Below are 14,136 nucleotides of genomic sequence, written 5' to 3' on the forward strand. Positions count from 1 at the left end.
TTATCTATACTTAATTGAGATACAGCGCTCTTTTCAGCTATAAAGACGACAGCTACTTTATTAAGGTTTAAATCTGATTTCTTAATGATAGGCTGCTTCCTTTGAAGCCTGGAAACCTGCACAACCTTCTCACGATAAACGCAGACCTGGCACGGTGGAGGCTGGTACTTCATTTAAATCCAGCCTGAGAGTCTCTGAAGGGCGCTAGTTTAAAAAAAAAAAGGTGCCTTGCTTTTGTTTCAGTGTTGGAGTTTGAGGCTGGCACTTAAAAAGAGAGCCCACTGCATCTAAAGCCTAGGTTTGGACCTGTAGAAGGATGGAGAATTATTTCTCTGAGATAATTTAGCCATGGTAGTTTCTGATACGGAGACATTCTCCCCTCCTATGTGCCATATACATATCTGTTCACTTACGATGAATTAAAATTAATTCATCTTTTAGAGGTTTGCGACACCCTTCAAAACAGCAAAAGGTATCCTAAGGAGTGGCAAAACCAGACTAAGAAGTCACTGATTGCAATAATAATGACAGCGTGCAGCCTTTCTTCCCCCCTCCCAACCTGGAAAGGCAGAATTTATTCTCAATTTCTCTGGGCTTTTGATACACAGATTTTCTCAACTAACTGGTGAGAGTCTATATTTATACGTACAAATTTCTTCTAAGGCATGTATCTATTTAGTCATTAAGTTCCAGATCCTTAAACACTCACAGGGACAGAGCAATAAATCTTCCCTCTGAGAACACAGCCTAAGACGGAGAAGTTAGGAGAAGGAAAGAGAGCCACAGAACTGCTATTCATGGAGCACGGCTGCAGAGTCCGGGTCTTTCTGACCCACGGTATGTGTAATTACGGGTCTCACTGCGGGCGCTCCGTTGCTCAGTCCCTTTGCCAAGTCCTCTATTCACATACTTTTTGGATATGGTGTCAATTAAACTTGAGCTGCGTTCCTTATGACGACCAAATTAATGGTTTGACAGAGGCTTTCTCAATAAACACTGCAAACTGGCCATATTCGAAGGTTTTAAAAACCATTTCTTTTCTGCTCAGAATTCTGACAAACATGTCTCAAGACAGACCAGGACAACTTCATTATCCTTCCAACACTTACTGCCTTTTTGTAAAGAGGCTGTTTAATAACACGTCTGCTGTTTTCACAACTACATTATTCCAGTTGGTCACACGTTCCAGTCTTCGGCAGGACGCTTGTGTTACGAGAGATAAAAACATGAAAAAGGAAATATATTGCAGAAATCAAAAACCTTATCTACTTCTAGACTCTCTCTCTTTGCCATAATTCATTCAAGAAGGCCCCCAGAATAATTTTTGATGTAAACTCAGCTACAAACATATATCACTATGCTGATAAAAATCACAGGCTAAACTTGGGAAATATAGTGACTTTCATTTCTTGAGTGCTGTTAAAATAACTTTTTTTCTAAGGTTCAACAGACACAAAAGATAAAAAGGGTTACCATTAATCCTTTAAAAAAAGAAGAGGAAGAAACAGCCCCACAGATTAATTCTGTGGTCTGATGATGGTCTTGAAGATGAACTTTTTAGATTAAGTCACTGAATTAATTTGATGAAGATACTGGAAATCATAAAAAAAAAAAAAATAACACAGCATCAAGCTGATTCAGTTAGTACACCTTTGTTTGGGTACTTTACAACATAAATTATGCTGAGTAACTTTTGGTTTCTAAATTCTGGCCACATTAAGTTCAATTCGAAGATAGCAAACATTCATTGAGGACAACTCTGTGGGCACTGTGCTGCAGACTGAGGACACAGAAAGCAGTTCCTGGGTCAATTAGTTCAGCAAGGAGATGGGGGTGGGAGAGCGGGACAGACTTGAAGTCGATACATATGGCACAGCGTGAGAGCTACTGTACCACAGGCGTGTGCAAGCTCCTGGAGACAAAGTCGTGGAGAGAGCCTGACCCTAGAAAGATGAATGAGCCAGGCCTGAGGAAGCAGAGGTGCCTGTCAGTTAGAGGGAGAATCAGGGTGGAGGCGTACTCCAGGTGATGGGAACAGCAGAAGCACAGAATTCGAGGTGTGTTCGTGTGCGAGCAGTTCACAGTTGACTGCAGCTCAAGTTCAGAATGGGAAATTATGGGCTATGAACCTCAAGTGGTCAATGTCTTTAAGGGCTATGCTGAGGAATCTGGATTTTACTTGGTGAGCCTGTAACTTTCAAAAAATTTTTTTTTAAGTAGCAAAATCCTTTTTATCGGTTGACTTTTTTTTTTTTTTTAAAGTAGGCTTCACACCTAGTGCAGAGCCCAACACGGAGCTTGAATTCCCAACCCTGAGATCAAGACCTGAGCTGAGATCAAGAGTCAGACGCTTAACCGACTGAGCCACCCCCGACAGACTTTTTAAATGCAGAATCCCCAAAGAGAAAATAGTAGAGCTCTACTGGTTGAAGGGGAGTCCTTCTGCCCAAACCTGCCCCCTCCCCCATCCCCAGACCTCTGAGGAACATGGTTTGGAAAGCACTGACAGGGCACAGGGACACAGGAAGTGTTTGACTGGGCCAGTGCGCTCCTTTGTTCAGGCAAGTGTCACAATTTTTAGACCTCGGGAGCCAGAGTGAGAGAGAAGGAAACCTCTTTACGACCCACATGTGCGGTTTTTACACAGAACCATCCAGTAGGTCTGCAAACACGACAAAAGACTCTCTTGCTGGATTGTCAATATTGCAAAGGTGGGCCCCACGTCTGCTCTGCATCCCCCAGGCTTGGAACTTGTGGTCACTGTCACAGACGTCTGCTAATCACTTCCTGACTGACTGATGGCCAGAGGCAACCGGGAGGTGCTGTCTGTGCATCCTTTCTTCCTTCCCTCTCACACTGGCTGTGCTACACCCTTCACCTTTCGGTGCCCGAAGCACACTCCTTGGCAAGTGAGTGTCTCGGTATGAGTGTTAAGGGAAATCTGAATCCCGTTTCTAGTTCTTTCCCTAACCTTTCTACTCCAGCTTATCCCTCTATGCAACATGTGATTGCCTTTCATTTTTCAGAGACACGGAGAATTTATAAAATGTTACTTTTCAAAGCATCCTGAGTTCTTGGGAAGAAAGATGCTAGAACAATGACATCTTTATTGGCTGATAAGCTGCCGTGAGAGGGATTAGGAAGATGTTTATCTAAAGGCAGAGGCAAGGGCCCCAGAGCAGCAAGCAATTTTCTCACCAGCCCCTTCTGGCAGCCATCTTGCAGGATCTCCTCACTGGGATGACAGGAATGGCAGCAAGCTGGGGGGAGGGGGGGGTGGGTGGACCCGGCCTGCCTCCTTCCCCTCGGTACCACTAGGTTCTCCCTTCTTGCCCAGCTGGAGCCTCACAGGTTGAAAGGAGGAGATTGCGTAGCCCAGCATAGCTGGATCTGACCAAAAAAACCCCACCCATAAAGGAGGCAGTGTGGCAGGTGCTCTGTCTGTACGCCTCCCTCGGGTTTTTTTTTGCTTTTTAGGTCCCAGTTTAGTCAGTATTATCTCAAAAACTTGAACCATATGATAAACACTTGCTGGCCTTTACATTTCTTATTGTTCCTTTTGAGTACGTCATTCCTTATAACACTTGTTCCCCAATTCAGCAGGCACTGGAGTAAAGGGATTAACAAAAATCATGTCATTCTCCAAAGTTACTGAATCAGAACCCGCTGGGGATGGGCCCTTGGATAACTGCATTTTAAACAGGCTCTACAGGCGATACCGATACGTACCAGGCTCTGACAATAACTGTCTTGTAGCCTTTCCCAGGCAGCTAACAAATTCTTGTCTACTTTAAACTTTTTTCTCCCATGGAGGAACTTCAGTGTGATCTGTGTCCTTTCTGCCTCTCGATGGGACTGAAGTCTTAAAAATGATTAATCTAAATGCTACACTCAATTACTTAACTGCAAAAATATAATATGCCAAAATATACAACCAGACTGTATCTACTTTGATAATTTAAGCAGAGGAGTGCCAGCCCAGCAGTGATCTCTTCTGCAGGACCAGGCAGGAGTTTAATTACGAGCTGGTAGGTCATGCAGCTGCCAATAATCTGGAGGCTGTTGACACTTCCAGCTTGATGGATATCTAAATCTAGTCTTAGGCTGCCACAGGAAATCTCCCAGCCTCCCTCAATCTGGAAGGAAGGCAGGTCCAGGTCCGACTGCCCAAGTCCCCCAAATGGGAAGAGGAAGGGAGCACAAAGTGAAATGAGGGCTCTGGGGAGTCCAATTCTCAGCAGGAACCTGCCCCCAGGCCCCTAGTCCCCAGGGCGGGGCTCTGGAGGTCAGGAGCCAGGGCTGTGAGGTTCTCTGCTGCCATCAAGACGGAACAGGATGGGGGCCCATGTCAGGCTCTGGGCACCATAATACAATCCTGTCTGATTAAAAGAAATTTCTGGTAATGAATTAAACAGACCCAAGGAAAAAAGGACACGGTGGCAATATATTCTCCCGGCACCCAGCACACAGAGGGGAAGAGGGGAAAGAGAGAAAGGAGACATAAATAAAAGGGACTACTCACTGGGGCTTTTTTCTTCAGCAAGGTCACAGGCACAGAGCAGGTCAGAATCGATTGAGATGGGTTTCTGCTTAATCCAAAACTTAGTGCTGGCTTTCTGATTCGTAACAGGGTCTATCTCTACTTTGTCTCCAGAGATACCTGTAAGGCCGGGGTGGGGGGGGGGGGGGGGGGGGGGAGGGAAGGACAAAAAAGAAGCCACAAAAAGTGGAAGGTGTAAGTGATTTCGGTGTAATCATTTGACCTGTTTTGTATATTTTAAATTAGATGAACAAGAGCTCTTCCTTAGGGCTTTGGGGAATGCCACTGGCTTAAGACAGCCATAAGGAGATTCCAAAGGGCATACAGAAGATGCACAGCTTGGTTTCCCGCGTGGGTGAGTTGAGGGGAGAAACCACCAAGAAGCATATAGAAAAGTTAAAAAAACATGCCATCCTAGATGCACTACAGATACAACGCAGGGTTCACCTGCATAGTTAACCCTACATTATACCTCCGTATGGTAATGAAATAAACCATAACATAAAGTTCGTTAAGAAAAACATTTTGATCAGTGGTCTTCTTTTTTTTTTAATACACTAAAAATAGGAAAAATCTATCTTTGCCCTTCTCTGACACTAAATAATTATCCAAGCTATATTGATTGAGAGAAGTCACAGGAGGATCAAAGGTCCTTTAGATAAAACCTTCCAAGTTCAAGTCTTGGAGCTTTGCTTCAGTCTGCGGAGGTCACTGCTTCTCCAGCGTAGGGAGAAACAGCACTGGGTGTGAGATTTATGCAACAAAGACTTTATAACAGGAATGCAGCAGGTTAAATACTGGCACTGTGGGCTTCATTTTCAGAGCTGTGAAAGACATAACATACTGTACAGTCACCGGGAGCAAAGGTGTTGGGAGAACAAAGGTGATGCCTGGGATGAAAGGTGTCCTAGGATAACTGTGGCGATGCACAGCAATCGCTCTCCCAGGGTCACTGAGCAGCGTATGCTCGGCCCGACACACACGATCTAGACTAGATGCTCTCTTTTTCCTCTTTTGCTGAAAATTGAGGAATCTGTTCATGAAGTGAGACAAAAACCTTCAATATGCCTTCCAGAGTGGGCCCCAGATAGAATCTTGAAAGTAACTAATATTTCAGGCCATGGTTTAAAGGTCAGGGGCAAAGTGGAAAAAAAGCAAAATCAAGCAAAGATATAAGAGATAATTAAAGCCATCAAATGTACATACTGTAACAAAAAGACAATCAGAATTAACTCGTTTTGTTCCATGGATCACCTCAGAAATTTTTCAGTACGACGTTGAGAAAACTTAGTAGGCCAAAAGGAAAAGCAGATAAAAGAAACAGCTCAATTAAAAACAAACAAACAAAAAACCCCCCAAAACACAATGACCATAGTCTGTGAGCAAATTTAAAATTAAGCAAACGAACAAAATATATATATATATATATATATATATATATATATATATATATATATAAAAAAAAAACCATTCTAGTGATGAGGTCTGCCACACACTCCATTTCTATTTTATTTTCTGACTAAAGAAATCCCAAAGAGCGGTCAGACAAAGGCAGGAGACCATACAGACAACACCGGTCTCGTCTGCGGTCTTCACGGGAGACGATGCGGCACAGTTGCTTAACCCTGGTCATTACTGTGTGGTCTTTGGAAAAGATGAACAACTGGTATATTTTTATTAATTGAACGCTGGAATTTGTCATTAGACATATTTCAGGAATTCCATATTTCAATCAGGCATAATGTCATAAGTCCAATGGACTCCGGCCGTTCAGGTCTAGATGATTTCAGGAGGGTGAGAATGTATCAGGAGACCAGTTTCATTACATTTCACTTAAAATAGATTACGACTACCCAGTTACACTCCTCCCTCCAATTTGGCCATTAATTGTTAAAGATCTGGACATTTCTATAGTTCCCTGAGAGAAGAAAAGTACTTACGCCATGGCTGCTGGTAGCAAGTGCGTTGGTTTTTTTTGTTTTTGTTTTTGTCCCTCCTCCTCCTTCTTCTTATTTTGACATTTATAACAGTCAAAACTGAGCAGAGCAAAATAAATGTGCATATCTCATATGTGGAATAAACCCTGCCCCACATTCCTTTCCCAGAAAGGGGGGGGGGGGGAATCATCACCAGAGAGACACAGCTTTAAAATTTTGTTCTACGGCCCTGCGACTCCTGAAGCCGTAGTCAGTCAATATTGTTAATGTACCTTGTTAATTTGATAGGATTTGTCAGGTAACTCCACTGGAAAATTATATAAAACTGTTCCAGATGAAAAGATGATAGTGACATGAATTAAAGTGATAGAACAATAGTGGAATATAAACCAGAAATGACACCCAAAGTGGCTGTTGATTTATTGCCGTACTGAGTTTGGTTCTGGGCTCCCATGTATATTAGTGCTACAAATCTGGGTCCATTTAGCAGAGGGATGCTCATACATACATCACCAGCTCCTGCTCCAAGCCAAGGTCACTCCCCATGGCATCAATCTTTTCAACAGAGCCTACTTCACAAAGCAGGACTTTTGTAACCATCTCAGATGTAACAGACTCTCGTCCTCTTTCATCTTTCTTTTATCATGTAAAGTACACTTTAACTTCTATTATTTTTATCTGCAAATTGTTACTGTATAGTTCATCCATTTCGGGCTGTATCTCTGCATCAATTGCCTACTCTCTGCATGGCCACAAAAACACTTTCCCAATGACGCCCTTTCTGGGGGTTATTGTGCAGTCACTGTTCGCAGAGGGGAACCCCAATTCTGGCGTTTGGGGATGAAGATGTGGGAGACTGAATGCATTAGGTTCAAGATGGGCAGGCAGGTGGAACACCATTTAAACAACTGGTGTGTTCCAAAAAAGTTGTCTGTAAATCAGATTTTTTCCGAATCAAATCACATTTTCCCACTGACTTCTAGTTCCAGAGATACTTTATATTCATTTTGGATTGATCTGTAATTGGCAGGGGCTCCCAACACTTTAGTCTGAAGTTTCTCTGCCCTGCAGGCTTTCAGTCAAGTAGTTAATGATCTGTAAAACACTTGCCTGCCTGGAGGAGTCACTATTTAAAGGAACCTGTAGGGGGATCTTTCCTGATGGGAAAAATCCTTTTGTACATTAAATAATCTCACTGTACTTGAGATGTGTGTGAGTCTCAGCTTCATAACACAGGGCACACAGCCCACAGGAGCTGATCTGTGCTTGCTGGACAAGTGACAACCCTCTGCTTCCAGTTTGGCAGGCCCTGGGGCGGTGTAGCCTTGGAGCCCATTCTCCTGGGCAGACCCAGAACCCACTGCTGAGGACAGTCTGCAGAATCTAGCCTGGAAGCAATCACAGACCTCTTCTGTCCCTGCCTTGGGGGTCCAAGGTCTCCTTCTTGGCTGGAAGGAGGAGGCAGCCTGGTGGAGAGGAGACCAGTTAGGAGGCTGGCACCACAGTCCACGCCAGGGGCAAAGAGGGGTGAATATTACCTGGCACCAAATATATGTTAGCATGGTTAGAAATCCTGTGTGCACGAATTCAAATCTCACAACGCCCGGATCAAATTGGTTACTGTATTTATTCCTATTTTATAGATGAGAAAATGGAAACCCAGGGCGGTTAAGTAACTTGCCCAAGATCACACAGCTAAAATGGGGCAAAGCTAGAATTTGGAGAAAGTCAGAAAATTTGGTCCCAAAATCTGTCCTCTCAGCCACTATGCTATTCTGCAAAAAACCATGCTTGGTATTTTCTATAACATGCACTAGGAGAGGTGAAGGTACGTGTCCAAGGTTGGGAAGCTTTTAAGTGGAAAAGCCATTTCATGCCCAGAGCGATCTTGTTCCTAAGTATGGCACTTCCCACTGCTCTGCATGGACGCATTCAGTTGAGTTCCAGATGTAATGAGAAATTCTGCTCAGCTAGACTTTAGTATCCTCTTTCAATGTTTTTTTGTTTTTGTTTTTTTGTTTTTAAAGCGGGGATGGACAGGAAGAGAAGGAGAGAGAGAGAGAGAGAGGGAGAGAAACCCAAGCAGGCTCCACGCCATCAGGACAGGGTCCAATGTGGGGCTTGAACCCATGAACTATGAGATCATGACCTGAGCTGAAATCAAGAGTCGGACTCTTAACTGACTGAGCTCCCCAGTGTCCTTTTTAAATTTTTACAAAGGAAAAAATAAACATTCAAATGTGCCAATAAATGCACACTTATTTTTGTTCAGACATGACAAACTGGAGCATGAAATCCTAGCAATATTCTTCTTTATGACCAATGAGCGTGGTTTTAATTTCCTTGGCTAAAGTTTTTGTGTAAAGTCACCGAAGGAAAGGCAGAGGCATTCCTTAAAGTGTCACTTACACAGTATGTGTAAGTATTTCAAATTATAAACACATGTCTATGAAAACAAGGGAAGTTGGCTTTTGTGAAGTTTCCATTTCTCCAACTTAAATGGCCAACAAAGGAACAGTTAATCCAACTACGATGGACTACAACACAACCACGAAAAATTCTGTATGAGATAAGCTTGGACTTGGAAAAATTCTTCTGAAGCCAAGTGAAAAGAGCAGGAAAAATATTTATAGAAAAGAGATCAAAAGGATATGTTCCCAACGGGAACAGTGTCAATTCTGGCTAGTAGGATTAGGTCCTTTCCTTTTCTGTGTTTTTACAAAACAAAAAATTCACCCGAAATAAAAACAAACATTATTTTAGGAGCTGACCTTTTCTTGGTTTCTACTCAGAATTCAGTACCCTTTCCCAACTTTTATGGTGTGGGGAAGGCAGTATGCTGAATCCGGTAACTGATAGTCATGAAGGCAAATCCTACATAAAGACCTACTTCCATCTAGCAGTTCTCAAGCACCCACGTGGCTGGGCTGCTGGGAAGGGCTCCCGTGGCTACATTATGGCCACCCTGGGGCCACTCTCACAAAACGCTGCCTGGCAGGGCTTCACCTGACCAGCTGTGGTAGGTGAGGAAGAGAGCATGAGGGCTGGCCCAAAGCGGACAGGGTCAGCCCCTTCCCTCAGAAATAAGCGAGGCCAACTGTCTCCTTTAACCAGCTCTCCCCCTACCCACTTATCCATAGCCATCCGTCATGACCTTTTCATGCTCCCACTTCTGACAGCTTCCAGATAGTGAGTCAAACCTCACTGGAAGCAAACTATCACGCCAACTGTCAAAGGTGGAAAACAATGCCTGATTGCTGTCCTGTCAATGCCAGCATATAAATCCTTCCCTAACAAGACAGCTCAAAATAAACAAAAATGCAACTCTAATGTATATACAACTCTCTGGGGGAAACTATTTGTCCAAGGCTTTAGAGTTATCACAAGGAGACCCTTGTCTGTTTTAACTACACAAAAGATGTCCATAAGAGGAAATTAGCATGTATATCATCTTCTGCTAACAGACTGAATATCTACTTTGGGCAGCTCTGTGCTGGGTCCTTTTGTGTTGACCAACTTACTGAGAGCTTACCCACTTCTATCTGGAAGGCAGTAGAGCCCATTTTATATTTAAAGGCAGTAGTGCAGAGAGATTAGGCATAGAGACTTCAGAGTCAGAGAGTCCTGAGTTTGAATATCAGTTTCCTTAATTCCTAACTATGTGACTTTGGGCAAGGTGCTGTAAAATGGTGATGATAACAGAATCTACCTTCTGGGCTTTTGTGAGGATTAAATAAGACTTGTAAAGTGCTTGGAAATAGGGCTTCACATATCGCTGTGACCTACGCCACTATTTCTCATGACTATCATTAACAGGAGTTAGGCACTGGGCTATGGGATGTGACACAGACCCTGTGCTGAAAGTCTGGACAGGGAGCACAAGGAGAGCTGGGAGGGATGTGAACAAGGGATCTGCTTGGCCCTAGTCTGGGGGCATTATCTCTGGGACCTGCTCTACATCACAGCCTTGGAAGAACCAGGATCCAGAATGACTGTCTGCCTGGGGAGACCAACATTCTCGCCCTCACGCATCCTTGCAATAACCTCCCATTACCAAGTGTCATTGGCCATACTTCTCTGCAACCTAGAGTCCATATTCGACACCAGGAAAACCGTTGTCACAGCTGGAGCAGTGGGACCACTCTTGCTAGGGGAACCCCCGGCACCTCCCAGCCACCTCCTAGGTCTCTAGATCTTGATTTTGCCAGCACATCCCCATTGTTGTCCTGGGTTAAGGTGCTTCTCCCTGGGTAAGCCTGAGCTTCCTCCTCTGTGAAAGGGGGTAACAAACAGTACCAGCTCCCAGGATGCCATGAAGATGGGGTGGCCTAAGCATGTAAAACACTCAGCAGAATGCCTGGCACATAATAAGCCTCGGGGTGCCTGGGTGGCTCAGTCGGTTAAGTGTCCGACTTTGGCTTAGGTCACGATCTCGTGGTCCGTGAGTTAGAGCCCTGTGTTGGGCTCTGTGCTGACAGCTCAGAGCCTGGAGCCTGCTTCAGATTCTGCGTCTCCTACTCTCTCTCTGCGCCCTTGCCCCGTCCCCCCCCACCCCCGTCTCAAAAGTAAATAAACATTAAAACAAATTTTTTTTTTTAAATTTTTTTTTTTAACGTTTATTTATTTTTGAGACAGAGAGAGACAGAGCACGAACAGGGGAGGGGCAGAGAGAGAGGGAGACACAGAATCGAAAGCAGGCTCCAGGCTCTGAGCCGTCAGCCCAGAGCCCGACGCGGGGCTCGAACTCGCGGATTGTGAGATCGTGACCTGAGCTGAAGTCGGACGCTCAACCGACTGAGCCACCCAGGCGCCCCAAAACAAATTTTTAAAAAATAATAAGGGCTCAGGTTTTAGTAAGATTATTACTGAGATGAACTGCAGAAAGGTGAAATGATGTACTTAGGCAGGGTGTATCAAGTCAGTAAATGGCAAAGCTGGGTTGAAAACCAGGTCTATCTGACCAACTCTGGGTTGTTTCCCAACCAGCTTGCCGCTTCCTACTGTCTCAGAGGCGCATGCTTGACTCCCAGGAGGCACAATCTCCCCTAAGGCACGCTTAAAATGCCCTTCTAAGAAGCTAAAACACCAGTTTGGCAAAAATTAGGGCATTTAATATTCCATGCCTCAGTGTATTTCCTCAGTTGTTATTTATTTGTTCAGACATCACGAGCTGTGGTTCATTCATCAATTTCCTACAACTTTGAATCTAAGACTAGAAAAGCTCCACTGTTGTTAAATCCTGGAGTAGTTTTTTATACAATTCTACAATCCTCTTGTCTTCGGGTTACCTAGAGCCTGTGAAAGCCTGGAAAAGCCCCTGGGAGTGCCAATGAACAACTCTTTGCTGGAGTGGATTGTGCTGAATCCACACAGCCAATCGATAGCATCCACAGAGCATTCAGGGAAGTCTTTGAAACTTGCCTGAATTTACACACAGGATCAGACACAAAGGCTGTTTGGGCTTAATGAGACCTCAGAGATCACCCAGTCTGGGGCTTTCATTCTCCATATGAAGAAATTGAGGCTCAGGGTGGGGATATGACTTGTCTGATGTCACCCATTAATGACAGCGCTGTACCCGTAATTCACATCCCCAGACTATCAGGCCAGGGTTTAAACAGACCACCTCTCCTGTCTCAATGCATCAAGTTTATATAGTGGGTATATTCACATCATGAGCAAATGCAATACAGTATAAAAAGCACTGTCTCCCTAAGGGACCCAAAATAGGTAACAATACAATATTTTAGCCACAACTATAATGATACCCAGTGGAGCCTTACATTCTTGAGATCAAGTGGGGGTACTGGGCCCCAGAATCACTGGTTCCATTCAAGGGCTAATCATCTGAAACCTTTTGGGAACCATAGCTAAGAGCTACCAATTCCAATGTGTGGTCAGTTAGGGACTCGGTAACAAGTGTGAGTATACTTGACTAGGCCTTTATCCTTGGAATGAAAACTAAGCAGTGGCCTGAACAGGAATGAGTCCATGAATACACAGCCGTACACAGCACCGCATGGGCACAAGGGTGGAGCTGACTGGATGAGACCCGAGACTGTTCCACCCAGTAACACCTGTCCCTGGATGAGGACTAAGCTCTCTCTGTAACAAGGCGTTTACAAAGATTTTGTACTGAGGGAGTTAGATTCCCAAACTAAACATTCTCCTGGCAAGTAGATGCTTCAGGTGAGCTTTCAGCGTCAGTTAGGAAGCAGTATGTCATTTCCTAAGAGCATTTGTGATTATCACCTACAGAGGGTGGAAAGACCAGATCTTTCTCGTGTTCAGGCCCTGGTATCAGGTTGGAGCTCAAGTGCCGAGGTTGAGGGCAGGGTAAAAGGAATACAGAAGCTGGATTGACACTCCATTATCCTATTCCCATTAATTTCATTATGCCAATGGCTCTCCACTTTTCCCAGTTCTCAAGGCTTTCTCAACCATCTGAGGAACCTCATACATTGTCATTAGTAGCCCTGGAATACTCAACAGGTATTCTCAAAAGGGCAGATCTGGGAGCAAGGAATTAGAGGAAGGTACACAGTGAGAAAAAACCCCGAGAGCTTCTGACATTTCCTATCAGGGATCTTCCCTCAACCCAAGTACTGCAGTAAGCACTAATCTGGTAAAAAATTTTTTTTCTGGAGGCAGTCTTGATAGTATTTGTCCTGCTATTTCATAAGCTCATTAGTACTTGTTAAACTCTATTCCAAATTTTGGTTCAGAAAATGTTGTCACAACAGGGACAGAATAATCATGTGATACTAGAATTGCCATCCTCAAATTACTCAATGGACCCAGGGATTTTGGAGCTAAGTGTGATGAATGTCTCTCATGATCATTTTCATGTGTCTGAATGGAGGAGGAGATCTCCTTAGTACTCAGTAAGAAAATGAAACAGAAATAGGAGGGAAAATCAATTCACTTGCTAAGAACCTACATTTCCAGATTATGTAATTACTCGAACTATACTCCACAGGTGCCCCAAGTGGAAAATAACAGGGGCAAATATTTTATTCATAGAGCCACACAGCACCAGAGTGAGCCCAAGGAGTAAAAAAAAAAAAAAAAAAAAAGTGCAGGCCACAGCTGCTTGCTTTCACTCAGTCTTGTGTTATTAATGTGCTTCTTAAGTTTGCATGCTGTATATTAAAAAATAGCAATGTAATGAAGTCCTCCTTGAGTGCTGGCTTGTAGGTATTGACCAGGGGGTTAAATGGTAAGTGCAACAGGACAGATAAACCAGGTTAGACAATAGATGGCAAATATGCTGCCTCTCATCATGCTCAGGCTCAGGGCAGGCATTTTTAATCAATCACAGAGTTTCTTTATGTTGCCCTCAGACGCAGCTCCAGATGCTGCCTCAGCATAATGCTCTGGGCAGCCATTACAAACTTGATTGGAGTCAGTTTATGAGATGAAACCTCTCTGCCTTCTCTATGATATGTGCTATTGTACTTGATACTTTTGATAAATAACTACCATGATCACAAGTGTTACGATTATACATATGGATTGTTTTATGAAGAGATAGTGGAGGCGACCACGAAACCTTTCAGAGAGATTTTATGAAACAGTCTTTATCTGTAAATCCTATACAGAATCTGTACATCTTACACAGAATGATGTTAGGTTATATATGCAATTATGACGCAGATG

At 43.8% G+C, this 14,136-nt stretch overlaps 1 protein-coding gene across 12 annotated transcripts in view; it reads right to left on the reverse strand.

The window, feature by feature from the left end:
- The window catches only part of MAPKAP1 (MAPK associated protein 1), a 274,623-nt gene that overhangs the window by 23,655 nt on the left and 236,832 nt on the right, over positions 1–14,136 (reverse strand). For 10 of the 12 annotated variants that reach the window (XM_049628968.1, XM_049628934.1, XM_049629009.1 and 7 more), the window contains one exon: positions 4,523–4,660. The exons of 1 other annotated variant lie outside the window; for it this stretch is intronic. In XM_049628968.1, the coding sequence (XP_049484925.1) occupies positions 4,523–4,660 (138 nt within the window). Of the gene's footprint in view, positions 1–1,109; positions 1,204–4,522; positions 4,661–14,136 lie in introns of all 12 variants that reach the window. One more of the 12 variants, XM_049628977.1, reaches the window with a different exon arrangement.

This window comes from Panthera uncia, chromosome D4 (genome assembly GCF_023721935.1).
Source record: "Panthera uncia isolate 11264 chromosome D4, Puncia_PCG_1.0, whole genome shotgun sequence".
Taxonomy (NCBI): domain Eukaryota; kingdom Metazoa; phylum Chordata; class Mammalia; order Carnivora; family Felidae; genus Panthera; species Panthera uncia.